This window comes from Lygodium microphyllum, chromosome 11 (genome assembly GCF_053477565.2).
Source record: "Lygodium microphyllum isolate KBCC chromosome 11, Lygodium_microphyllum_v1.1.10, whole genome shotgun sequence".
In the NCBI taxonomy this organism is placed as follows: domain Eukaryota; kingdom Viridiplantae; phylum Streptophyta; class Polypodiopsida; order Schizaeales; family Lygodiaceae; genus Lygodium; species Lygodium microphyllum.
The window spans coordinates 126,496,360-126,523,519 of NC_141145.1; the positions used below are offsets into that span (position 1 = coordinate 126,496,360).

The 27,160-nt window shown below is 40.8% G+C and overlaps 1 protein-coding gene across 1 annotated transcript; it reads right to left on the reverse strand.

Annotated features, from left to right (window-relative positions):
* Positions 1 to 267: 267 nt before the first annotated feature.
* Positions 268 to 27,005, reverse strand: LOC148029345 (LYR family of Fe/S cluster biogenesis protein). Its single transcript, XM_087688124.1, has 2 exons — positions 26,741 to 27,005; positions 268 to 764 (listed from the first exon to the last, which is right to left on the reverse strand). Exons 1-2 carry the CDS (start codon positions 26,951 to 26,953, stop codon positions 573 to 575), a joined length of 405 nt encoding a protein of 134 aa, XP_087544250.1. The 5' UTR covers positions 26,954 to 27,005; the 3' UTR covers positions 268 to 572.
* Between the last annotated feature and the right edge of the window lie 155 nt (positions 27,006 to 27,160).

Sequence of the window (27,160 nt, forward strand, 5' to 3'; positions counted from 1 at the left end):
AAGTTGGAAAGAAGATAAGTTATCCAACTGTACATGAAGCAAATTCCTGATTTCTTAATAAAATTTCACATGCAAAGAGATTACAAGTCTCGGTCTACATATATAAAGGTCACAATAATCTCTCAAAAGCCTTGGCTCAAATCCATCTCTAGGTACCTTTCATAAATAGAGTTTGGAGTACATCCTTTTTGGTTATGAATTATTTTTCGAAGATTAATTTGTTTAAACTCACAGAAGCTAATTTCCTTCAAAGAGAGACACCAAAGATGAACAAGCAGACAACCATATGCATCATAAACACCACTTGAAACTGCACACTTGGCAGCCAAGAAATGTCACATAAGTTTGCTGCCAGCCCTTCAAATATTCATGGTTTGGCATACCATGTATCACAGGAAGCACTTGTCCATTCAAAATCTTAACAACAAAGCTCAGAGTTCCATAATATGCTGAGAAAACCAGTCCTCAGTTAAAATGCATCTGTCATTATCAGGATGGAAGGGCTGTAGAGAGTGTTGTGAAAATTTATTCAGAACAGGGTTATAAATCGACAAGAGCCATTGCTTCAGCTTCTAAGAACTATTGGTCATGTAAAATTTCTTGAGAAACTCAGACTCTCCATGATCAGCTATTCCTAACTTCTGAGGCTGTACCAGGCCTTCTCTTCCCACAACCCACTGTGACATCACATGATGCCGCTGCTTTGCATGTGACAAAAGATTTATCAACTCTTCTTGTCCTTTAACAATAAGTGCATCCAGAACCTGAGAACCACCACCAAGAGGCTCAGTCAACCCAAGTGTGAACATTGAAGCTCGAACATGCAGACTTTAAGCATCACTACTAATTGAAGTGAATTCAAGTTGGAAATACAAGTTGCCCACTTCAGTTAACAACAGCGTGTGCTCAGAAAGGGAACAACTTCTTAAGAAATACAGAAACTGTATGAGGCTTTTTTTGTCCTTAACTGACATTTTTGTCCAATGTAAAAGAAAACCCATTCTAATGGCACAATGCCAAAGATACTTACACACTTGCAAGTTGAACCTGGGTGAATAGATCATGATCAATCAATCAAACCACCAGAGAAAGGACCCATTGACATCACTAAGTAGTCTCAACCTACCAAAAAGAAAGTCCACATGACATCGTAAGAAACCCTGTCTCAATGCATAAAGTTCAAGCCAAAGAGCAGCAGTTTAGGAATAGATCATACCATGAGTTAGCATTTCCAAGTGACAGCAAACAAAACTGGCTGTCTTCTCACTCGAAAAAGCCATGGGTAACTAAACCCATAACGTGACACATAAATGCAAACCCTTGAAAAGTCTTATTTTTAGCACCTGCATTGGGAAGGTGTAACTCCTAGGTGCAGTGTCTACTCCCATTACAAAAGAAAGTTATAGCCATGTTTTACAGAGGTTTACTACAATGCAATAATTGTATCATGGTACATCAATTGAAGTATCCCCCAAAAAACAGAAGAAAACCCGGGAATGGAAGTTCCCAAACCCCCTTGAATATCAAGGGTTCCATGTAATGTTGGGAATAGAGGCTCACTGTGCCTTTTACAATGTTTGGGTGTGAACTCACCCTTTCACTCTTGTACTTTACATACATTATCAAAACCTAAAAAGTGGTACACTCGTCTTTGTACCGAACATCAAGTGTGTCGTCCTCACTCTCCTCTCTACTGCTCTCTCCACTCTTTGTGCATGTGTTATCCGACCCAATCACTCTCAGCTCACTTATTCCAGCTCCGTCAAGCTCCAAACTGCTGTCACTGTTTCCAGATATAGTTTTCAGTCCCAATTTGACTAACCAGTCACCAAAGGCAAGCCCAAATGTGACACAAGTAACCACAATACACAAAGGTACCAACCAGCAATGAAAATCCTGAGATTGCAGAAATTTCAGATCTGCAAATAGATTTTTAGAATTAAAAGGTGTCTATGGCTGCACTCCTCAAGCAATTACTGACACATCTAGAGACCAAGCCACCAATTACATGTGAAATCTCCGAAATTTCACTGCAATTTCTGTTCCAAAGGGCATTCCCGGGGACAAATTTGACAATTTTGATCAAAAGCCCCAAAATTTTTAGAGGAAATCCGTCCAAATTGCATCAATACATGTAACCAAGTGCATATACTAGGCAATTCCTGCACACATTGATTAAATTCTGCAAAATCTCCAATTTTCTCGGGTCCGGATTGCACAAATTTCAATAAAATTGAAAAAAAATCACTAAAATGTGAAAAGCCCCAAAAATTTCCCGGGGAAATGTGCACCTATCATTGTATTTATGGTAAACATGCTCAAACATCACACCAAAAATCTCTTTCTCTAAAGTCTTCACCCTTAGAGTTGGTACATTCAGATGTATATCAAATGCCAAGATTATCTTTAAGGGGGAAGAAGGATTATCTTTAGGGGGGAAGAAGGATTTCATTACCTTTGTTGATGACGCCACTGTCCACATGCAAAGCATGGGTTTATCCAATCCATTGCAAAGACAAGGCCTTGGATAAATTTAAAAAATTCCTGGCACTTGCTGAAAATCAGACCAGCAATACATTAAAATGCCTTCACTCTGACAATGGTGGGGAATATGTCTCCAAAGCCTTTCAAGACTTTTGTGACAGCAAAGGGATTAAAAGGAAGCTTACTGCCCCTCATAATCCGTCCCAAAATGGTGTTGCAGAGCATATGAATAGGACCATTCAAGACAAGGTCCGTAAAATGATATCACATGCTGCTTTACCCCATGGATTTTGAGCCAAGCCTATTATGACAACCGTGCACTTGATTAATCAGTCACCAAATAGGTCTTTTGGGGGGGGGAGGGGGGTCCCTCTAGAAGAATGGTCCAGCAAGCCACCTTCATATGCTCACTTGAAGTTCTATAAATGTATTTTCTTAGGATATGGTGATGAAGGTGAGATGGAGTATCGATTATGGGATCCCGAGAAAAGAAAAGTAGTACGCAGCAATGATGTCATCTTCCGAAAAGATTGCATCCACAAACAGGTTGAAAGACCAAAGGAGGTCAAAAGGGTTGTATTCCGGGAGGATGTACCAATAAGACAGCAAAGAATGCATGTTAGATAGTAGCAAATACCTGCTGTAAATGTCCCTGAAAATGTAGGGAATGATGCTGAAAATGATCAGCAAGATCTTGCCCATGATGTCCCACAAATTCAGTAAGAACATGTGCCTTTGGAACAACCTGAACCAGCTGTATAGCATGCTAAACCTACAAAACAGCAAGCTGTTAATGCAGATTTGCAAGCTAAACAGCCAGGAAATCTTGACCACTATATCCGTAGGTTGACCAGAGTGCAAAAGGAGCCAGATAGATTTGTTCCTGGTGTAAACTATGTGGCTGATTATGCCATGTTAACAAATTGTGATAAACCGTCATGCTTCCAGGAAGTGATGGACAGATAGGATAGTAAGAAATGGCACAAAGCAATGATATCAAAGATGGAATCCCTCATGAAGAATGGCATTTGGGATTTGGTATGTTTGCCAAAAGGACAAAAAGTGCTATCCTGAAAATGGGTTTACAAAATGAAAGTCGCTTTTGGTTCTTTGCCAAAGTACAAGACACGCTTGGTTACTAAAGGGTACAAGCAAAAACATGGAATTGATTTTGATGAAATCTTTTCTCTTGTAGTCAAAATGACTACTTTGCGAACCATCTTGGGCTTGGTTGCATCATAAGACATGAAACTCATACAGATGGATGTAAAAACCGCCTTCTTACATAGTGATCTACATGAGGAGATCTATATGCAACAGCCTGAAGGTTTTGCTACAAAGGGAAAAGAGTACATGGTATATAAACTCCACAAGAGTTTGTATGGGCTGAAGTAGGCACCGCGAGAATGGTATCACAAATTTGATACATTCAAGCAATCTCAAGAATTTCCTCGTTCTCAAGTTCATCACTGCTTATATACCAAGAAGACAACAGATGGCAGCCTTATTCTCTTGGTTTTGTATGTGGATGACATACTCATTGCAGCAGAGTTTACACAATAGCTTTGATATAAAAAATATTGGTGAAGCAAATCAAAATCTTGGCATGCGTATACTAAAAGACAGATCAAAGGGTCTTCTTTATTTATCATAGCAGGAGTATATCACAAAAGTTTTGTAGTGTTTCAATATGGAGGGGGGAAAAGGCATTAGTGTACCATTGCCTCCATATGTAAAACTTAGTGCAGATGACAACCCTACATCAAATGATGGAAAGGCTGAAATGGCCAAGATACCCTATGTTTCAGCTGTTGGTAGCTTGATGTAAGCTATGGTTGCTACACGTCCTAACATTGCATTTGCGGTGGGAGTGGTTAGCAGATACATGGCATATCCTGGCAAAAAGCATTGGGAAGCAGTGAAGGGTATCATGAGATACCTTAAGGGCACAAAGAATTTGTGTATCTGTTTTGGTAAGCAGAAGTCATATGTTGTAACTTGTCGGTTTCACTAATGCAAACTATGCTGGCCATCCTGATTGTAGGTAGTCTACTTCAGGATATGTATTCATGTTCACAGGAGGAGCAGTCTCTTGGATATCTAGGCTGCAAAAGTATGTTGTATTGTCTACTATAGAGCCAGAATATGTGGCTGCCACAGAGGCATGCAAAGAGGCTTCATGGCTTTCACGTTTGGTGAGAGAGCTTGGGATTACAAAGATTCCCATCCTCCACTGTGATAGTCAGAGTGCTATCATGCTAGCACGGAATCCTGTCTTTCACGCAAAGACAAAGCACTTACATGTGAAGTATTACTTTATCAAGGATATACTTGAGAACAAAGGCATTGAGCTTGTCAAGGTACATACAAATGATAACCCTGCAGACCTCACAAAGGGTCTTCCAGCCGAGCGGTTTGCTCATTGCCGCCAGATAATGGGGATTGGATAGTATATGTCTCTTTCAGCTTTATACATACATAGACTTAGCTGATTCTTTCATCTACCTTCAAGCACGTTGCCTTAGATGGGAAGTTGTTGGCAATAAAGGCTCGTTGTGCCTTTTACAGTGTTCACGTGTGAACTCACCCTTACACTCTTGTACTTTATATATATTATCAAAACCTAAAAAGTGGTACACTCGTCTTTGTACCGAACATCAAGTGTGTCGTACTCACTCTCCTCTCTACTGCTCTCTCCACTCTCTGTGTGTGTTATCCGACGCGTTCACTCTCAGCTCACTTATTCCAGCTCCGTCAAGCTCCATCATGTAACAATGTAACGTAGAGGATGGTCTTCTCTTTGTAGAACCTCAGAATCCTCACTTTGGTGATGATACCATGTGAGAGTGCGCAACAGAAAAGGAAACACGAACACAGAGAGAGAAGGGAAGAACATTGCAAAGAAAGAAGAGGATGGAAGAGGAAAATCTGCATTGAACAATGGAAGAATGCTGAATACAAGGAATGATCAATCCCTGCACACAGCCCAAGGCATCAATGAGGGCACCAGATCAGGCTGATGACAGATGGCAGCACTAGACGAGACAAAGAAATGCCCGAATGTCGAAGTTTGCTGGAGCCTACAAAACAAAATGATGACCAGCCAAATAGGAGGTGGCTATACATAGCCAAAATATGCCAAAACTAGCCGACCAAGAGGAAAATGTGCTGAAAATACTGTCCGACCAGCAATAAATGCTGGCAACTAATCAGTAAACGCTAAGGTGACACAATTTGGGCTGATTCGCTAAGAAAAATGCTGATAAATAAATCAGCTAATGTGAACACAACTAGATCCCAACTAAAATGAGAAATGCATGCTCTAAAATGAGCTCCCTCCTCTATCAAAACACATAATAGACATGTCAAAGCTCCTAATGTACCCGTCTAACTCAAACTAACACTCACAAGCGGGAGATGATAGTGCATGACAAACGTGAGTACTAACAGGATCTAGGTGTAGGACATCATAATAGAGCATTCATGGTGGTGTCATTGTCAATCGATTGACTAGTTGGGGGAGCGGACTAGACACAACATATTATATGGAGTGGAAAATCCAACCGATGATGATGTCGATGAAGAACATCCTCCAAATGTTGTGGACGGCACTAGATATGCAACTCGTTTACTCCTTGGCAAGTCATAGGAACCCCAATTCAAGGTTGTTAGTCATACTACCTCCATCTGTGAACACACATTAGTATGTTAGCATCTGAACGCACCTTAGTGCATGTAGGTCTAGAGTTAGGGTTTGGGATCGTCCCTAGGCCTATAAAATAAGGCCCTAACTTTTACTTCAAATCTCCCTTATCATTGTTTAGTCTATTCATTCAATTTGTGTGTACTTGCATGAGTTCTCCCTCTCACTCTCTATCTTCTTCTCTCTTGTACTTTTTTTCTTATGATTCTCTTAGGAGTTATCTTGCAAGGAGGTTTGTAACCACTTTTTCATGGCCTCTATGTCAAGCCCGAAAGCCATACCCAAGCTTTAGGACACTCGTCATGTATATTGTGCCTCTAAGCCACACTAGCATTTAATTAGCCTTTCAGGCATACACATACACCTTTGCATATGGCATATGCTTGATCAGGTAGGATAGTGCGATCATCTCCAAGCTCCACTTCATTATATCAAGTTTCAACATGATTCAATGTTCATCATTCTTCATTCTTCCTCTGTGTTTTGAGTTTTCTTTCTCACATTGTTTACCGTACAATGTACACTATGTTTCTCCTTGCAAATCCTACCATCTCTCAACATGGTATCAAAGCATACTATTCCATCTTTTCATACTTTCCATAGTTATTTTCTTTATGTTTTGTGCTACGGGTTCAATCACCCATGACCCAAAAGGGGGTTTGTTAGTTATATTACCTCCGTGTGTGTGCACACACCAATGCATTTCAACAAGTGAACACACCTTAGTGCATGTTAGTTTAGGGTTAAGGTCTGGGATCATTCCCAATCCGATTAAATAAAGCCCTAGATTGTATTTCACATCTCACTTATCATTCTACAATCTGCAATCACTCCAATGTTGACCAACATAATATTTAAAAATGCATCCATGTTCATTGGTCTCTAACTTCTACCACACTGCAATCAATGAGAAATTTGCACGAGTCTCAATCCCAAACTGATCTGATTTGTTGAATGAGGCCTTAACCTGATTATCCAATAATCTTAGAGCTTTGCCCTAACCAATGTACCTTCAATTAACTTTCAAATTAAAGTAATTCGGACCTGTAAACCTGTTGTCCATAAACCCTAATCTTTGATATGCATTTGCCCTGAGATTGGAAGCTAAATTTAATGCTTTCAATGGCTGGCATACAGATCTACACGCCTGAATACGTTTGCCCTAATGTCTACCTTGAATCTCCAATGATTTCACAATCCAAAACAAGGGGCAAATTGAGGATTTTGGTTAGGATGTCTTCAGCAAGTAATTTCAAACCCAAATTGACTGATTTTTTGCAAACCCTAGCCACTGATCTACTGCAAACAGCAAACCCCAATTCTGATCTACAATAAAATAGAGCTGTTGAGAGAGAGAAAGGAGAAAAAATTTGATTCCCGATTGTGCCTCACCTCGAGATGGTTACAAAACACTCTCCTCTTGATGTTCATCACGAAAAACTAGCAAAGCATGCATCTCTTCTTGCTGCTACAGCTCTTCAAACACAAGAATGAGAGAGAGAGAAAGAGAGAGAAAGAGAGAGAGAGAGAGAGAGAGAGAGAGAGAGAGTTTCTAAATGAATAACCAGCTCCAGTAACAATATCACTACAAAATATTACATTCATAAAGAATTATGGAAATGATATTGTCAAGAATCGTGTGGTGGGGGGACTTACTTGAGCTGCTACACCAAGCACACACTATATACACAAGAGGAAGCTCACTCAAGAACACAAGAAGAGCGATGGAGGCCAAAAATGTTTTCTTATTGGTTTTCTTCTTCTTCTGTTTCCACATTCCACACAATACAATGTACACAAAGTATAGATACAATACAACATAAAGGAAAGTGGCCTACTAAGTCAAACAATGCATAACTGACTATACTAGTCGACTAGCGCTATATCTCTACCAACAGTAGGTAGGTGTAACAAACTAAATATAATAAGTGATAAGTTAATGGCCATGTGAGTATCATAATGACCACCGATGTGCTAAGTGTAGACGTGCTGACCCATCTAGCCAGGCAGTCCATCATCAATGTCCGCACGTGTTGAGCTTGCCATCTCAACACTCCCCCTCAAGCTCAACTCTATCTCTGCAATTCCAAGTAAGCTTCGGAACTTTCGAAGCTTCTCTGCAACCAATGCCTTTGTGAAAATGTAATTATCTAATCCTGCGTGCTGACATATACCAAATCAATCTCTCCTACAAGTACCTTCTCTCTCACAAAGTGGTAGTGCACCTCAATGTGTTTTGTCCTAGCATGGAACACTGGGTTCCTAGCTAGCTGTATATTGCTCATGTTATCACAATGAATGACAATGGGACCATCTCCCTGCACATCCAAATCACCTAATAACTTTTGCAGTTATACCACCTCACATGCTGCCATAGCAACACCTCTATACTCAACCTCTGTATTCAATAAAGCAACTGTAGGTTGCTTTTTGTTGCTCAACTGCTACACTACCAAGGAAAAACATGAATCCACTGGTAGATCCTCTGTCTAACATGCTACCAGCCCAATATGCATCTATATATCCAAACAAATATACATCCTTACCTGCCTCATAAAAAAGTCCATAATGTAAAGTGGACTTCACATACCTCAATATGCGTCTATCTGCATTCAAATGAGGCTTTCTAAGCATCTGCATAAACTGATTGACAAAACCAACAACATAGCTCAAGTCTAGCCTTGTGATAGTCATGTAAATCAAACTCTCTATTATCCTCTTGAACATAGTAGAGACTTCTATCTCATCCCCAATATCAGCACTCAACTTTACATTTTTTTCTAATGGTACTGAAAGACGCTTACATGATGTCATACTATACTTGGATAACATATCCAAGCCATATTACCTTTGGGATAGCCATATACCATCATTACATCTAATCACCTCAATACCAAGAAAGTATCTCAGCTCACCCAAATCCTTCATCTCAAACTTCTTCTTCAAGAAGTCCTTAACTTCAACAATCCCATTGTCACTGCCACCTGTAGTAATCAAGTCATCCACATAAATGACTATGATGACTAAACCTGCATCTCCCCTTCTCACATAAAGTGAGTGATGAGCATTAAAAATATAAAAGCCAATATTGGCAAGATACTCTCTGATCTTGTCAAACCATGCTCTAGGTGCTTGCTTTAACCCATAGAGCGTCTTCTTTAACCTGCACACATATGTTGGATGCTCTAGATCCTCATAATTTGTTGGTTACTCCATGTACACCTCTTATTGCCATTCACCATATAAGAAAGCATTCTTAACATCCATTTGCTGCAAACTCCAACCTTTGGCTACTGCGAAGGCAATAGCGCATCTAACAGTTACTATCCTAGCAATTGGATTGAATGTTTCCTCATGATCTATGCCATATAAGCCTTTTACAACTAGCCTAGCCTTATACATACTAAGCAAACCATCTGCATTATGCTCGACTTTGTAAACCCACTTACAACTATACACCTCTTCTTGCAATTCACCATGCAATAAGGCATTCTTAATATCCATTTGCTGCAAACTCCAACCTTTGGCTACTACCAAGGCAATAGCACATCTAACAGTTGCTATCCTAGCAACTAGATTGAATGTCTCTTCATAATCTATGCCATATGTTTGAGCCTAGCCTTTTGCAACCAGCCTAGCCTTATACTTGCTAATCGAACCATCTACATTATGCTTGACTTTGTAAACCCACTTACAACCAATAGCTTTCTTGCCTTTAGTCAAGGGTACCAAATCCCAAGTCTTATTGGCTTGTAATATAACCATCTCCTCATCCATTGTTGCATTCCAATGAGTATGACCAAGAGCATCCTCAAAACAAGTGAGCTCAATATCCTCAACTACCTTCACCATATAAGCATAATGGTAAGTTGTATAACCTTCAAAACCAAATCTTTTAACACGGTATCTAACCCTGCTAAACCTGCGTACCACTGGATTACTCAGTGAAGCCTTTACATTACTATATGCTCTCTATACACTTGGTATCCTGACTGAAGAAATACCAAGCTCGTTATCCAAACTCTCTGAACCACTAGAATCTCCATCAAATCCCAAATGACTAGCAGATGCATCATTACCATCCAATACTTTCTTCTTTCCTTTGTCTTTGCCTGCAACACTTATAGATCCACCAAAAGATGTGGAGCTACTCCTTAGTCTCCCACATGAAGGGCTCATGATGGGGCTACTCGTTAGTCTTCAATGACCACACTAGATGTGCATATCACCTGTTGCTGCCATAATATCTGCATCATTACACGAAGGGCTCATGATGTGCATATCACCTGTTGCTGCCATAATATCTGCATCATTACATGAGGCTACAACAAGTATCTCTTCAGTGTCAGGAAGCTCTTCAATGACCACACTAGATGCAGCATTTGCCTTTGCAACTTCTTTTGAGAAAGAGCTGTCATCATCTTTCTTATCATCCTTCTTTTTCTTACCCTGCTGTTTCTTTCTTTCTTGCTCTTTCTTGAAGTATCGGCAATCAAGCTTTTTATGCCCTTTACGCCCACACTGATAGCATGTGGCATCCTGTTGTTTGCCCTTGCTTTTGCTTCTGCTTTTACCTTTACTAGCTGCATTACCCCTCTTTTCAAACCTGCCTCTTACATAGTAAGCTGAGCCACTGCTTTTACCACTAGACTTTCTTCTGATTTTTTCATTGAGGATTGAACCTCTAACACCATCAAAAGTCAAAGCGGGATTGTTGCTAAGTGACACAACCAAAGATTCCCAGCTGTCAGGTAAAGTCATCAATAAGAAAATAGCTTTCAATTTATCATCGAAAACCGCCAAACCAGAGTCCTGCAACTGACTCAAAACCCCTGTGAAAGTACTCAAATGCTCAGATGCTGGCTTAGACTCATCCAACTCCATGTTCACAAGTTTACGCATAAGATGCACTTGATTCACAAGAGTTATATTTTCACGAGTGTCCTTAAGCTTTTTCCATATAGCATAACCTGTGTCAAGACGCTTGATATCTGTAAGTACATCATCAAACACTGTCATCTTAATGTATGCAATGGCCTTCTTATTAAGTCTAGCCCAATCCACATCTATCATAGCTACAGGCTTAGTCTCCAAGAGAGCATCTTCATAGTCCTTGAGAAACAAAATGCCTTGCATCCTATCCTTCCATAAGTCAAAGCCAATGCCATCAAACCTCTTGATTTCAAAGAGGGATTTAGTGTCATTGCTGCTAGAAGCATTTGCAACCATTTTTCAACAATAGACCAGAAATTCAATGCTGCAATTTATGACAGCAAAAATGAGCTGAATATTCAGCTGATTTCAGCCCAATTTTTCAGCAAATAATAGCAAGATTCAGTCCAAGTACATGTGCAACAATAGAAAGAATGACGTTCAGTAGTATGACTGCAATTTCAGCATACATTGAATGCATACACCACTGTTAGGTAACTCCAACTTCAGCAATATCACCAAAAATACATATGCACCAATCCCAGATCTGCAAATGATCACTAAGACTCCTGCAACATGAATAATCAGCAATACATTAACTCAGTGGGAGCTGTCCAGCAAGTGTACTACATACGTATGTGAGCGTATCATCTTCTGATACCCAAAACACCAAGAAATCTCTGCAATTTCTCCAAAATCGCACAAGTGGGAGATAAAAATGCTAAATCACTCTGCTTATAACCACAAGATTGCTTCAGCAATATTCCCAAAGTGCATTTCACGCCTTAACTTTGCCAAAATCCACAAATTTCAGCAAAAGCCCCAAATTTTTCACTATGAAATCTGCCCTAATTGCATTAATACATGTTCCTCGGAGTATAAAACAGGCAAATTTAGCAAAATTTCACAAAATTTTGCAAAAGCCCCAAATTTCTCGGGTCCAATTGTGCACCAATGTCAGCCAATCTGACTCAGCTGAACAAAATTTCACCAATACAGCAAAAGCCCCAAATTTTATGGGTCCAATGTTGAGAAATTAAACTCGAATGAGTAAAATTTCAACAAATTCGGCCAAATCCCCGATTCAAAAGCGCACAATGTCTGCAATTTCTGACACAAATACCTCAATTTTGCATGAGCAGCACTCAACCTAGAAAAGCCCCAATATTCTGGGCCTAAATCTACACAAATCTGCGCACTATGCTTGCACGTGGGAACACCCGGAAGAGAGGAGGTAAAAATAATCTCAAATATTTCTGAAAAAAAAAACGGAAGATGGGTCCGTTGACCCGATGTTTAGGTCCATGACCTGTCAGGCGATGTGACGCCTGCCAAACTGCCACCCGTGCTGGTCGCGCTGTGCCTAGTGTCGCTGGCGTGTCGCAAGTCCACTGCCTAATGCCGTCACATCCATTTGATGCTGGTCTGACACGCGCATCACCTGTCACGCCTGCCCACGGTTTCACGCTCCATCACACCTTCTACTGCCCGTTGGCCCATGATGGATTTGCCGTCTGTTCTGCCCAATTGTTCCCCCTCGCCTATGACTACTGAGTGCTCGCTATTGCTTGCACCTCCTTGCACCTGTTTTGTCTGCAAGCTTGGACCGTCGCGCTCTGATACCAGTTTGAAGGGGTGAGAGTGTGCAATGGCGTGCGAGATCAAGGCGTTAGGTGAAGAGCAGAGCTGACCTGAGAGTTAGAGAAAGTGAACACAGAGATAGGTGTACCGTTGTGATGGTACACAAAGAATAAAAGAATGTATTTATATGTTAGGGTACATTAAGGGTGTGTTCACACCCGTACGCTATTTACACAGAGACGAAGGCACTTTACACCCAACAATCTCATCATCGAATGCTAAGGAGCCATCTTTAGACTCTCTTGATGAGCACTCAGATGGTTCTGATGATGATGATGATGATGATAATAGTGATGCCTCATCATAAATTCATATGACATAAGTCTCTCTTTTTTTTTGTATCACATATACTAGACTGTAGTTGTATCGCACAATTTCGCATAGCCCATGCGATCACAATGGTCACCCTCATGTATTCATTTTATTCAGTAATGAAATGGCTATTTCCACTTTAAACATGTATTCTACGATCTATCATTTAATGATTTATGGGTTTTTGTTATTTTAAAAATCATCTTTTTTTTTTCATACTAATATCGTACCGTACCTTGTAAAATCATAAGGTACCAATTAGTACCATATTTTATCGTACCATACCGTATCGTACCTGACAACTATGATGTGAGGTATAATTGGGGTTAGAGTACATTTACAAGCTCGAGACCCAAGGAAATCACAGGATGTCAAAGGCAAAAGTTGCTATAAGTTATGCCACACAAGTACTAGGTGGTATCTGGTGCCAGTTGTTGGCCTAGGTCATTCATTTGGCCATAAGTGTCAGTTGGTGACACTAGATAAGTGGTCTTTAATGGTACCTAACGCCAATCTGATGGTCAAAGATGACGCAAAGACACTTGGGAATGGAAGTTGCCTAGCCAGTTTAGTTGTTGTGGTAGGGCAACAATTGCATTTGACTGATTTCTAGTCATTCTTCACGACAAAACTTTGAGTTTTCTCTCTCTACAGCTTTCTCTCTCATCTCCCAACCATTTCACAGCTTTGCTCCGAAGATCTCAGCATTTGGACCCCTTAAGGCTGAGAAATTGCAAATTTCTCTGTTGTAAACCCTAATTTACAGCAAAATTTAGGATTTAGCAATAGCCTCAGGAAGTGGCCAAAAATTGGAAGCTCCAAGACTTGGATTTTTCAAGGCTGAAGGTGAATTTCAGCTAAATTCAGATGGAGGACTAGCCAGCCATTGAATTTGGGGCATTTCCATCTCTACGAAGTGGGTGAAGGCCAATTAAGTGCCCAAATCAAGGGGCAGATTGAAGACTTACTGGCCACTTTGGACAGCAAGAGAAGTTTAGATTGCGAAGGGAATCGGGAGAATCCCATTGTAAATCAACTTTTTCTTCAATAAAGCTAAAGAAATACCGAAAGGGGCACCAATTTTGGGGCCAATCGGGTGTGTTTTGTCCAAGATCAGTAGGTAAATTTGTATTTTCAGATTTGCATTAATTGTTTGCTGCTGTAATTAAGTTGTAATCAGGGATTTACCACCCATCCACGGAAGGAAGGTTGGTTTCATGGTTCCATTGCCGAGATACCATCAAATCCTTTGAATTGGTGGGCCCATGGTACTTGATTGCAACTTGGGACTATTACATTATTGCTGAAATTGTTCTCAGTAGTGAATTACAGCAAGTATGACTTCACATGGTGATATGGGATCAAGCGGAGAGAATGTATCACTCCTTGGTCAATCACATGGTGAAGGGGGAAATGCAATGACTAATATTGGGTATGGTTCTCAACATGTACAGCATGCTGAAAATGTGGGAAATGACCCAAAATTCAAAGGTTGGCACCTCAATCCATAAAGAGGTTGATGACCAGCAAAAGGCTGAAGAATTTGATGATAGCTTCAAGGATCGAATGCATACAGCAGCAAAAATTTTTGCTGAATTGGCAAAAGATACCCAGTTTACTCGATTCTTGAATGTCCCAAAGAAGGACAACAAAGGCAAAGAGAAGAAGACACCTTCTACGGCTTCGGACAACCACAAGAACCGAAGGAAATGCCTAAGCCTTCTTTAGAAGAGCCCGAAATGCTTGATGAGCACAAACAATTGGTATCCGTGGGGCAGCAAGTGCAACTGCATGGCCAACTTGGTAGTGCCAATCCATGGGAACATGGGCAACAAGGCAATTATGCACATGCAAGCATGGGACAGTAAGGATACTTTGGTGGTGGTACCATTTTTCATGCTATGACTGGACAGGCACCGCATACGGGAATGTATGGCACAAATCCCTATGGTATGCAGCAACCAATGCATGGTTCACAACACCCAATGTATCAGGGTAATGCAAGTGGAATGTCTAATCCCATGTATGGCAGCATAAGCATTTTTGCTTGGGGCACAAAGCGAGCCATATGGATATGTATCGACACCCCCAAGGACTATTGGAGCACAAGGATTTGGTGTTGGTCATGTAGGTGCTTCAGATAGTGCTAGTTTTATGCAAATACAGCGAATGCACCCTTTTTGCAGTAGCCCATTTATGATAACTTAACTCCCATAGATCTACCGAAGGACTATGATGAAGGTGAAAAAAGCATGAAGTTTGAGCCTTTCAGTGGTGCACAAGATAGACTGAAAGCACTTGTTTTTATTCAACAATTTGATGCAGCCTATTCTGGAGGCAACTTCACAAAGGCATCTAAGATACGCAAGGTAGCCACAGTTTTGAAGGGAAATGCATTGCAATGGTGGTCTACACTTCTTATTCAAGGAATGTCACCTATCACTTGGGTCCAATTCAAGCAAATGTTTGTTTCAAATTGGTTGACAAGTACCTTTGAAGTGGACATTATGACAGCTTGAAATCAATTGAATTCCAAAGATTACAAAAACTCGGATCAGTATAATAAGAAGTTTTGGGATACATTGCTGCCGGTTACTTCTTATCGCACAGTACCCCTCCATGAGCAGGTGGAGAAGTATATTTGTGGTTTGCCAAAGGGTATTCGGGATTTTTGCATTAAGTCCACTATTTCCAGCATGTCTCAGCTTATAGAAACTGCTGCTATAGCCGACACATTGCTGTGTGGAAAGGATGCAGGATTCCACGATGATGATGCCAAGTCACATGTCAAAGAGGAAAAGGCTGAGAAAAAGGGTAAATCTGAAAATCAGGGAAGATTTGAAAATAGGGCTGGAAAGAGGAACAGATCGCAAAAAAAGAGTGAGAAAAGTGATGCACTGTCACGTAAACCTCAGTTGTCGGCTATCAATATGGTTTATCACACTGAGTTGGATGCCATGAAAGAGCAATATGTTGCTGATTCTAACTTTGCTAATGTTTATGATCAGCTTTGCAATGGCCAAAGGCATGGACACTTTGTGTAAGAGATGGATTTCTGATGATGCATGGACGATTGTGTGTCACAAAGCAATTAAGGTCTAGAGTTATCACTGAAAGTCATGCTCCTCCGTATGTAGGACATAGAGGTATTGATGCCACGGTCAAGGCAGTGGAGCATTTCTTTTATTGGCCAGCTTTGAGATATGATATAGAACAGTTTGTTAAGGCATGCATTGTATGCCAGAAGGTAAAGCATGATAGGCAAAAGATGCCGTGTTTGTTGCAGCTCTTACCTATTCCAGATAGACCTTGGCAGAGCATTGCAATGGACTTTATTTTTTAGCTTCCTAAGACACCTACAGGGAATGATGGGATGTGAACTATCATTTACAGGTTTAGCAAACAAGCCCATTTCATTACAGTGAGAAAGAAAATAAAGGCTGATCGTATGGCACAATTGTTTTTGCAGCACATCTTTAAGTATCATGGTATGCCAGAGTTGATCATTAGTGATCGAGACCCCCGGATGACCAGTCTATTTTAGAAGGGTTTGTTTAAGAATATGGGTACCATGCTGAAATTCTCGTCATCCTTCCATCTGCAAACAAATGGTCAGTCTGAGGATGCAAATTACACAGTGTTAGATCTTTTGAGGTGCTATGTTTCAAACCACAAGACACAGTGGAAGCAGTATTTTCCCTTGGTTGAGTTTGCTTACAACAACACAGTGCACAGTTCTACGGGCAAAGCTCCATTTGAGATAGTAGAGGGTGGTAAGAAAGTACCCCCTATTTTGCACACAAAATATAAAATCTTTGAGTTTAATCGCTATGTGGAAAGCATGGATGCAGCTTATCAGAAGGTTAAATATGCACTTCAAAGATCACAAGATAAGCAAAAGAGAGCAGCTAATCGTCATAGACATGCTTTGCACTTTGCAGAGGATGATTATATATTGCTGCAATTTGAAAAGGCACGGCTGAAAAAGAGAAAGGGCAAAGAGCGATTGTATCCAAAGCTACCTATGAGATACTATGGGCCATTTCAAGTGTTGAAGAGGATCAATGATGCATGATATAGGCTGAAATTGCTCCACACTCGCAAATACACAATGCCTTTCATGTGAGCTTGCTTAGACCTTTTCATGGTGATGTACTAGAGGATATATCTGCTAAAATTCAGCCTAAGGTTGTTGAGTTGGATGAGATTTTGGTACCTGAGAAGATTTTGGCACATAAGGAAAGAAAGGTCAAAGGTAAAGTTTCTAGGAGATACTTGGTGAAATTTCAGAATTATTCACCCATGGATGCCAAATGGATGGAAGAGAATGACTTGGCAAACCATCCTCGGTTGTTGCAGCTTTACCTAGATGCCTTTCAGTTAGAGCCGACTTTAGTTCAGGCTCCGTCAGGTTCAACAGAGCAAGGGTCCAAAGTATTGCCTGATGCTCAAGGGGGAGGTAGCACTTCCACTCCAATTATGGACAGCTCTCGTATGTAGTGAATCTCGGATATATTCAGTACGCATCTAAGGGGTCACTACTTAGTGTACTAGTCACTGTGAGATGTATGCAAATAAATATGAGTTTCACCCAGGCGCTGGAACTATACTTTTGCATCAGCTTATGATCAATTTATCATGAATTTTACCTCAATTTTGAGACAAAAACTATGATCAATTTCAGCTCAAGTTTTTATCAGCTTGAGAACCATTTATGGTCACTTTTTGGATCCGTTTTTGCATTGATTGCTGGTCAATTTTTGCAATGAGTTTGTGACAGTTTGGGGTCACATTTGTAGCAGTTTGTGATCAGTTCTCAAATCAGCAAGTGATCAGTTTATGATCAAATTATGCTCAATTTTCAATGGTTTACATCTAGTTCCATGGACAACAGCATATGTTATGATGCCATTGATGTTTTAGCCATGGTTTATGCTTGGTTATACTATGTTAAGGTTTGGTTTTGCCAAATGAGTTGAGCTCATGAGAAATGGACATGTCACATGATAATCTTGCAATGTTTTCAAGATTCTTTGTGAGTCTTCTGTTATGTTGGCTAGTAATTTTCAGCATATGTTGGGCATATAAAATGGTTGAACAGCAGTGCGCAATGTTGTGTTTGCTATGATGCCCTATGGAAAATCCCAGTGCAGTACTTTGCTTTTGATGCATTTGGCAGTGCAATCGAGGACGATTGCAAGGTTTTCAAGGGGGAGGGTTGTCATGAGGACATGTATTTCTGAAACCTCACTTAGCATGTGGATTAATTTTTAATCACATGGTTAGGTAAATGTTACACATGTGAGGTGTAATTGGGGTTAGAGTAAATTTATGAGCCCAGGACTCGAGGAAATCACGGGATGTCAAAGGCAAAAGTTGCTATAAGTTATGCCGCACAGGTACTTGGTGGTATCTGGTGCCAGTTGTTGGCCTAGGTCATTCATTTGGCCATAAGTGTCAGTTGGTGATACTAGAGAAGTGGCGTTTAATGATACCTAACGCCAATCTGATAATCAAAGATGGCGCACAAACACTTGGGAATGGAAGTTGCCTAGTCAATTTAATTATTCGCCAGCCACAATTTTTCAGGGCACCGAATATATAATTAGATTAATTTTCATTATTTAAAGACTGAAAATTAATATTTAATTATGGATGATGCTGAAAAAACCATTTGGAAATGCTGCCACTTGTCAAAAATGCCCATGCAAGACTAAAAAACGTCTTTAGAGACTGGAGAGGCATTTTAAGTGTATTCAGCCTGCAAGAGAGAGAAAGGAGATGCTGCTGGTCTGATTTGCAGCCATTGGAGGACCTTCTGAGGCAACCAAGGGCAGGAGAAGACCAATCAATAGCAGGTGACAGCATCTACAGGCTGTTGAGACAAGGCAACAGCAGTAAATGACTGATTTTCTTCAGTTCTTTGCATCTACAAGCTGTTGTGGCAAGGCAACAGCTGCATTTGATTGATTTCCAATCATTCTTCGCGACAAAACTCTAAATTTTCTCTCTCTACAGTTTTCTCTCTCATCTCCCAGTCATTTCATAGCCTTGCTCCGAAGATCTCAGCATTTGGACCCTTGAAGGCTGATAATTGTAAATTTCTCTGCTGTAAACCCTAATTTACAGTAAAAATTAGGGTTTAGCAACAACCTCGGGAAGCGGCCAGAAATTGGAAGCTCCAAGACTTGGATTTTTCAAGGCTGAAGGTGAATTTCAGATAAATTCAGATGGAGAACTAGCTTGCCATTGAATTTGGGGCGTTTCCATCGTCTATGAAGTGGGTGAAAAAGGCCAATTAAGTGCCTGAATCAAGGGAAAAATCAGATTGAAGACTTGCTAGCCACTTTGGACAGCAAGGGGAGTTTGGATTTTGAAGGGGATCAGAAGAATCCCATTGTAAATCAACTTTTTCTTCAATAAAGCTAAAGAAATACCGAAAGAGGCACCAATTTTGGGGCCAATTGGGTGTGCATTGTCCAAGATCAGTAGGTAAATTTGTATTTTCAGATTTGCATTAATTGTTTGCTGTTGTAATTAAGTTGTAATCAAGGATTTACTACCCATCCACAAAAGGAAGGCTAGTTTCAGCAACCAAACGTGCCTTCTACTTGGGATTCACATCAATATATTTCACCTTGTAAACCCATTTGTTAGGGATAGCTTTTTTATCCTTGGGCAAAGTTACAAGCTCCCATGTGTTATTTGCATATAGAAAGACTTCATCTCTTCCTGCATAGCAAGCTCCCACTTTCTCTTGTTTTCGCATGACTCTGTCTCTCTAAATGTCAAAGGCTCACCTTCATCAGTCAATAAAATGCAATCCAAAGATGGCTGAAACCTCTATTGCTGCCTTCTGACACGTGTAGACCTTCTTACCCAATGATCTGTATTGTTAGGCAATGGGCCTACATCCTCAGGTATGTGCACACCATCACCTTGTGGCTGAATTTCAGCATTTTCTTGCTACTGTAACCTGTTTTCAGCATGTTCTTCTTGTTGTCCAATTCCATTCTCTGCATCTATTTGCTATCCATTATCTTCTGGCTGTAGCACAATAGGTTGCTGCTCATTTTCAGCATCAAAAGGAACAAAATCTTCAACTAATGGTTGCTGGATGGCTGGCTGTTCATGCTGAAATTTGACCTTCTTTTTGTCAAGGTCACCCTGTGTAGCATTTTTCAGCAACTTTGCCTCATTAAATGCTACATCTCGGCTGTGTTCTATCTTTCTATCTTGAGAAAGCCAAACTCTATAACCCATCTCTCCCTCATCTCCATATCCCATGAAGATGCCCTTGATAGATTTCATATCTAATTTAGTCCTCTGATTTACGAGAACATGCACAAAGGCATCACAACCAAAGACACGCAAATGGTCATATGAAGCAAGTTTGCCAGACCAAACCTCTTTAGAGGAATGACATTTTCTAATGCACAATTGAAAGAGCAATTGCATACATGAGCAGCAGTTTTAAGAGTCTCTCCCCAAAACTGCTGTAAGAGATTAGTTGTGGGGACAACATGCATCTAACTCTCTCACAAAGTGTGCGATTATATCTTTCAGCCACACCATTTGATGCAAGATTATAAGGACCTGTCAACTCTCTCTTAATGCCATGAATCTCACAAAACTTTTTGAACTCATTAGAAACATACTCATCCCCATTATCCGTTCTTATAGCTTTTAACTTAAGCCCTTTTTGTGTGGTAACAAAAGCATGAAACCTTCTAAAGGCATCCAACACTTTCTTTTTGCTCTATAACACATACACCCATGGCTTTCTGCTGAAATCATCAATAAAAGTAACAAAGTATCGTGCACCCCCATATGAAATAATAGGCATAGTGCACACATCAAAGTATACTAAATCAAGAGCATTACACTTCTTAACGACACCAGAGTAATAAGGAGACTTCGCATGTTTTCCATATATGCAATCATTACAAAAGTCAAGACCAAAGCCTTTTATATTAAATCTCCCTAAAGATGAGAGAACCTAAAGGCCTTTTTGGCTCATATGGCCAAGTCTTTTGTGCCAATGTTCCATCAGTCAATGAACCTCAGTCACAGCCAAAAACCTACCAAGTAATGTTGTACAATGCAAATGGTACAAAGTCCCCTTTTTGCTGCCTTTAACAATCAATATATAGCCCCTGTGGACCTTCCAAGATCCACCACCAAAGGTGTAAAATATCCTCTTACATCAAGCTGCCCAACTGACAATAGACTTTTCTTTATGCCAAGTACATATCTAACATCTTGTAAAATTAGCTCTTGGCCGTTTTCAAGGGCCGCCAAGTGAATGGTACCTACACTCTCTATCTCACATGCATAGTTGTTGCCCAAGTAAACCTTGCCTAGGCAACCTGCAAAGCATTCTGAAAAAGACTCCAAAGCAAGAGTAACATGAAAAGAGGCACTGCTATCCACTATCCATGATTGTGACAGCCCATCATGAGCTGAAAGTAAAGTATCAATTACCTCCTTTCTGGTGATATGCATATCACTTACTCTTGCCATAATTGTTGGGAATAAAGGCTCACCATGCCTTTTATCGTGTTCAGGTGTGAACGCACGTCACGTCTTTGTACCGATCATGAAGTGTCGTGCTCACTCTCCTCTCTATTGATCTCTACTCTCTCTGTGTATTATCAATTGCATTCACTCAACTCATAGAAACTATCCATCAAACTGGTATCAGAGCACAAGGAGTGCACGATTCTCGAAGCTGAACGGGCTAATCAGGCAACCTCAAGTGAGAGGTATCGGCAACAATAGTCAACGTTTAGCATGTGCAGGAGGGGCAATCGAACCAGCAGGTAGTGTCGCGCGCAGGTGTCGCAAGCAGGCTGGATGGGTAGCAATCAACAAGTCGCAGGCGCCGCAAGCACACGACAAGCTACAGACGACACAGGATCAAGCTCAGGCGACACACGACCAGGCTATAGGCGACATGCTGCAGACAACACGTGACCATGCTCAAGCAACACACAACGACAAGCTCACGGGACAGGCGGTGACCTGTTCGACAGGTCACCCGTGATTAGACGGATCACGAATCCGGCTTGACAATCAATGCTGTCATTTTTTTTTAAATTATTTCAAATTTGTTCCTCTCTTGCAACTTCGTGTTCACGCACACATGCACAATGTGCAAGCCTAACCTGAAAATTTGCGGCTTTTCCCAGATTTGGGGACTTTAATGCAAAACAAGACAATTCGACTTAGAAATTGCAAAATCGGTGCATATTTGGATTTTCACATTTTAATGAAATTTTTCAATTTCACTGAAATTTGTGCACACCGGACCTAAGAAATTTGAGGCTTTTGCAAAATTTCATTAATTCGTGCAAAAATTGCCTAGTATATGCACTTGGGTACGTGTGTCGATGCAATCTGAACAGATTATCCTCTAAAATTTTAGGCCTTTTGATCAAAATTGTTAAATTTGTGCTAGGGAATGCCTCTATAGCAAAAATTGCAGTGAAATTTTGGGGATTTCACATGTAATTGGTGGCTTGGTCTCTAAATGTGTCAGAAATTGCTTGAGGAATGCAGTAAAAGACACCTTTTAATTCTGAAAATTTATTTGCAGATCTGAAATTTCTGCAATCTTGCGATTTTCATTGCTGGTTGGTACTTTTGTGTACCATGGTTACTTGTGTCACATTTGGGCTTGCCTTTGGTGACTGGTTTTTCAAGATTACTTCAGCAATGTCCCCAATGTGCATTTCACACATCAATTTTGCCAAAATTCACAAATTTCAGCAAAAGCCCCAAAATTTCACTCACCAATCCTGCCCCAATTGCATTAATACATGTTCCGAGAGCATAAAACAGGCAAATTTTGCAAAATTTTGCAGAAGCCCCTAATTTCTCGCATCCAAATGTGCACCAATCTCTGTAAATTCGGCTCAGGTGAGCAAAATTTCACTGGTACATGAAAACCCCAAAATTTTCAAGGCCTATGTGCACAATTTCTACAATTTCCAAGTCCAATGTCACTGTATGAACAGCATCAAATCTGGGAAAACTCCCAAATTTTCGGGCACAAATATGCACAAATCCCACAAATCTGAGAACTATGCATACACATGTGAACCCCGTCAGTGAGCAGGGGGCTTGCTTGCAGAAATTCAAAAAAACTGATGAAAAAATGCATGAAATGTGATGAAAAAGCCAGCCGTTGACCTGTTGCCTAGGCGGCCTACAACTAACTATCGAGCTGTTGCCTGGTCGTTTGAGGGACGCCTACTGCCACGTTGGCCTGGAAAAGTTGCAACTGCCCAACCTAACCTATCGCCTGGTCAAGACAAACGCACACTGCCCCTCAATTAACTAAAAGGTAAACGACCTGACTCCTTTGCACACGCTCTGAACTGACTCGCACTATCCTCGAGAAGCGCATACACTTGCCGCAACTCTGATACCAGTTTGTTGGGATGAGTGCGCAATGGAATGCGAGATAGAAATGGAGCAAGAGCAATGTTGAGAGTGAGAGTGAGAGAATCTCAAGATGAGTGTACCAACTAGTCACGGTACACAAAGAATAAAATGTATTTATATGTTAGGGTACAAATAAGGGTGTGCATATATGTTTATACACACAGAGATTAAGAAATTTTACACGTGAAGGGACTTTACACCCAACAAGGTGTTGCCACCTAATCACCTAGGACATTCTAGTCATCACCAAGCTCTAATGGGCGTCAATTGGACTCCACTCACCTCAATATCGGTCCCAAAGACAAGGAACCTTGAGGCTTGCTCCTTGTATCGGCAATGTACATGAATAGTTATTGCATTCGTCTTCTACATTTTTGAGTATTGTGTCACAATGTTTGCTGTATACACTGTTTCTTTCTCCATGCAAAACCTACCATTTCTTTACACTCCGTTGTTTTGTCTGATACCATGTGAGAATGAAATAGCAAGTGGAGACAACAGAAACAACTACTAAACTCTCATATGCAAGAGCACATGCACTCAATGAATGGAGAAACAAGCCATGGAATCCCTACACCAAAGGATGAGAAGATGCATACAAACAACATGGGCTATGGTGGACTATAAGAGTGCCTCTAGCCTCCCTTTCTCTAGAAGATACGAGTGTATAATGAATGACAACAAAGAGTGAAGAGAGAGGCACATTTATATAGGCCAAAGAATGAGATCCGAGACAACCGAGCCAACCAAAAATAAGCTCCCAGCTATCTTAGGTGTCCTCCCAAATCCCCAATGCAAGCCCATAAAACCATGAAATGCACTAGTAGTAACAATCACAAGTGCACCATCTACCACAATGGTGCGACAAAAATAGATTTTTACATTTACTTATTTTTGTAATTGTTCTCTTGGTTTCCCCAAATGCCTCTTTTCAAGTCTTGGAGCTTTGGTACCAATATTATATATAGAAGCTTAATACGCAATCCAAATCTCCCCACTAAACCTACTTAAATTGTTTCCAAGCATGCTTAGAGCAACACAAATAAAATGAAAGTGTGTTGTGTTTCTTTCTTTTTTTTTGTGCTTAGAAATTTGTGTGGGTACCCATACCATTTGAAGGACCCCCCTCAAAGAGTATTTGCTTTTCTTTACTTGTTGGAGAGCTTGGTATAATGACATGAGCAATGCATACAAGAAAAAATACTTGGCACTATGCTAAAGAAACATGTTGACTATGCAAACACACACAAGATGTAGAAACTAGGGACTATGCTAAAGCATTCACACACAATATACAATATAAGGCTGACTGCTATAAAAACCCAACACAACTATAGCAATGAGAAGGGCCCTAGCAAAAGCTTGTGCAAAAACTACACACTAGCCTACGCAAAGGAGACCACTAACTATGGCAAACGAACTAGCTGGCAATGAACGTTACAGGCACACAATAGTGATCTAGCCAGTGGAACTACATATCCAGATGACAACAACAATTGTTGACATGCTAGGTGAAAATAAATACGGCAAGTGTAAAGAAATGATATGGCAAACATAAAAAACACAAAGTATTGAAGATGATACAATTAGAAGACCTCAAACCTCTGTGTCGAACAGATCCAAAAACACAACAGTAGCAGTGCACAATGTCTAAAGATGATGAGCACTTTCAAATTACAGGCACATCTGTGTTTTTGCTGCCATCATCAGTCTGAGTAAGGATTGATAGCATCAACGTGTAGAAGGGTTGATAGCATCATCAGTCTGAGTAAGGGTTCATAGCATCAACATCTAGAAGAATCTAAAGGCTGGTCGGCCAACTTCACATGCTGTAGCACACTGATGTGGCAGCTCCTAAAGACCTCCAACTCAGCAAACACTATAGCTGCTGATGCAGGCTTCTGCTGCAAGAAGGTCATGGGATGCTCAACAGCCTGTAGGAGCAGCAAATGCAGATACTGCTGATGCTGGAGCATGTCATCGGGTAGCAGCAGGTGTCCAACAGCTCAAGAGAGCCCAAACCAGTAGGGCAGCAGGCAGTAGACTGAATACACAGCTGTGAAGGGCTGGAAACCAGGTTGCCCAGCTATGTAGGGGTTGCGGAAAACAGGGTAGCGCTCTCTTGAGCTCCACAAGCAGCAGAGATCAATGAGAGGACTGAATGATGGCTGCCTAGAATGAGGGATTGAGGTTGCACGATCGCATGGGGGTGCATTTGTACTAGTATCAAAACTTAGCCATTTATTTTTGGTGTTAGTGGCTCAACAGCAAGCCCAGATGAAAACAAACAGATCTGACTTAATAGGGCTGAGATATAGCAAGGCAAAACTTATCGGTAACAGGGTGCAGCAGGCAGAGCAAAAAAGCAGTAGTTACAGGCATGGTTTGAGCCCCGAACTGCCACTAAATGCTGGCTGGACCTGTCCAGCACTGACGCTACTTTTGTACTAGTTTAGTGTGCACACTAAGCTAAGGTTCCCAAATGACATAAGACTCTCAGCTTGAGACCCCCCACTCAATTAGAATGCAACAAGGCCCAACTGTAAGCATCCCAAAATTCCAATTGTGTAACATGGGACTGACTAGCTGCTTGCTGGCTGAAGGCATCATTTAGCCTAGCCCAGGCTCATGAGTCACCACAATGCAATGCAGCTGCACCTAGTCGGACCACCTGAGACTTATTCTCCAAGGATTTATGCATCTCAATTGTGTATACAACGCAAAGGCTTGAGCTGACCTCCATGATTACTGACAACACCAACTGAGCCCTGTGAAAGCTCAAGCTGACCTCACTGACAACGACAACCGCATGCTCAGATCATCAGCATTTCCAAAACATTGGCACAATCCAAGCCGTCATCTCTGTCCTCTTTTTCTTGTCAACCTAAAGATAATCACCTGCATGTGAAAGATTTACAACAAACTGACTTGTTTTCGATTTGTTCTACTGGCACTTCTGTTGCATATGTTGTGCGATGCATTAACTATACCTTACTGCAAAATTCCAAGAGCACTAGTCAATTGCGCTATCTCGTCACTTACATAAATAGATCTTCCAAACACTAATTGATTGCGCTATCTCAACAATCCCATTACTAGATCTTCAAAAACTGTGATTCAAGTTGCAATGGCAGCAATTTGTTCAAACTTTAGGTATTTTGGGATGCAGGATGTGCTTGTCCTTTCGAGATAAAGGAAGATGTAATGTTGTGTGCATACCTGGGGGTTTCCGACATGCGCGTGCTTGCGGAACTCTTGAGTGACCTTCGAGCGCAGCTCCGGCAGGCTTATGGACTCGCGCAGGACGTACATGTCCATGATCTGTGGCAGCGATCTGCAGCAGTCTTTGAAGAACAGCATGGCCTTGTGTCGGGCTTCCTGCGGGGAAGCACTCGGGGAAACCACGACCCTCTTCAGGGAGATGGACGCCATCGCCAAAATGCCGAAGCTAACCAGATTATTTGTTTGAACTATTTACCCATTGTAAGCGTCATTGCAATAATATTATCAATTTAACCATTATATATTAATATTATTGCAATAACATTAATACCAGCATGTCTTCTATTAATCATTAACTAATGGTAATGTTATTGCATTGCAATGAGATTAATATTAGTTAATACCAGCAAGCTTATT

What these genes read in the sequence shown, in the direction of transcription:
- LOC148029345 (XM_087688124.1), bottom strand. Translation starts at nt 26,953, where the DNA reads ATGGCGTCCATCTCCCTGAAGAGGGTCGTGGTTTCCCCGAGTGCTTCC. An exon ending in CGCATGTCGGAAACCCCCAG is followed by an intron (nt 765 to 26,740) that starts GTATGCACACAA and finishes GGTGGTTCTCAG; the next exon opens with GTTCTGGATGCACTTATTGT.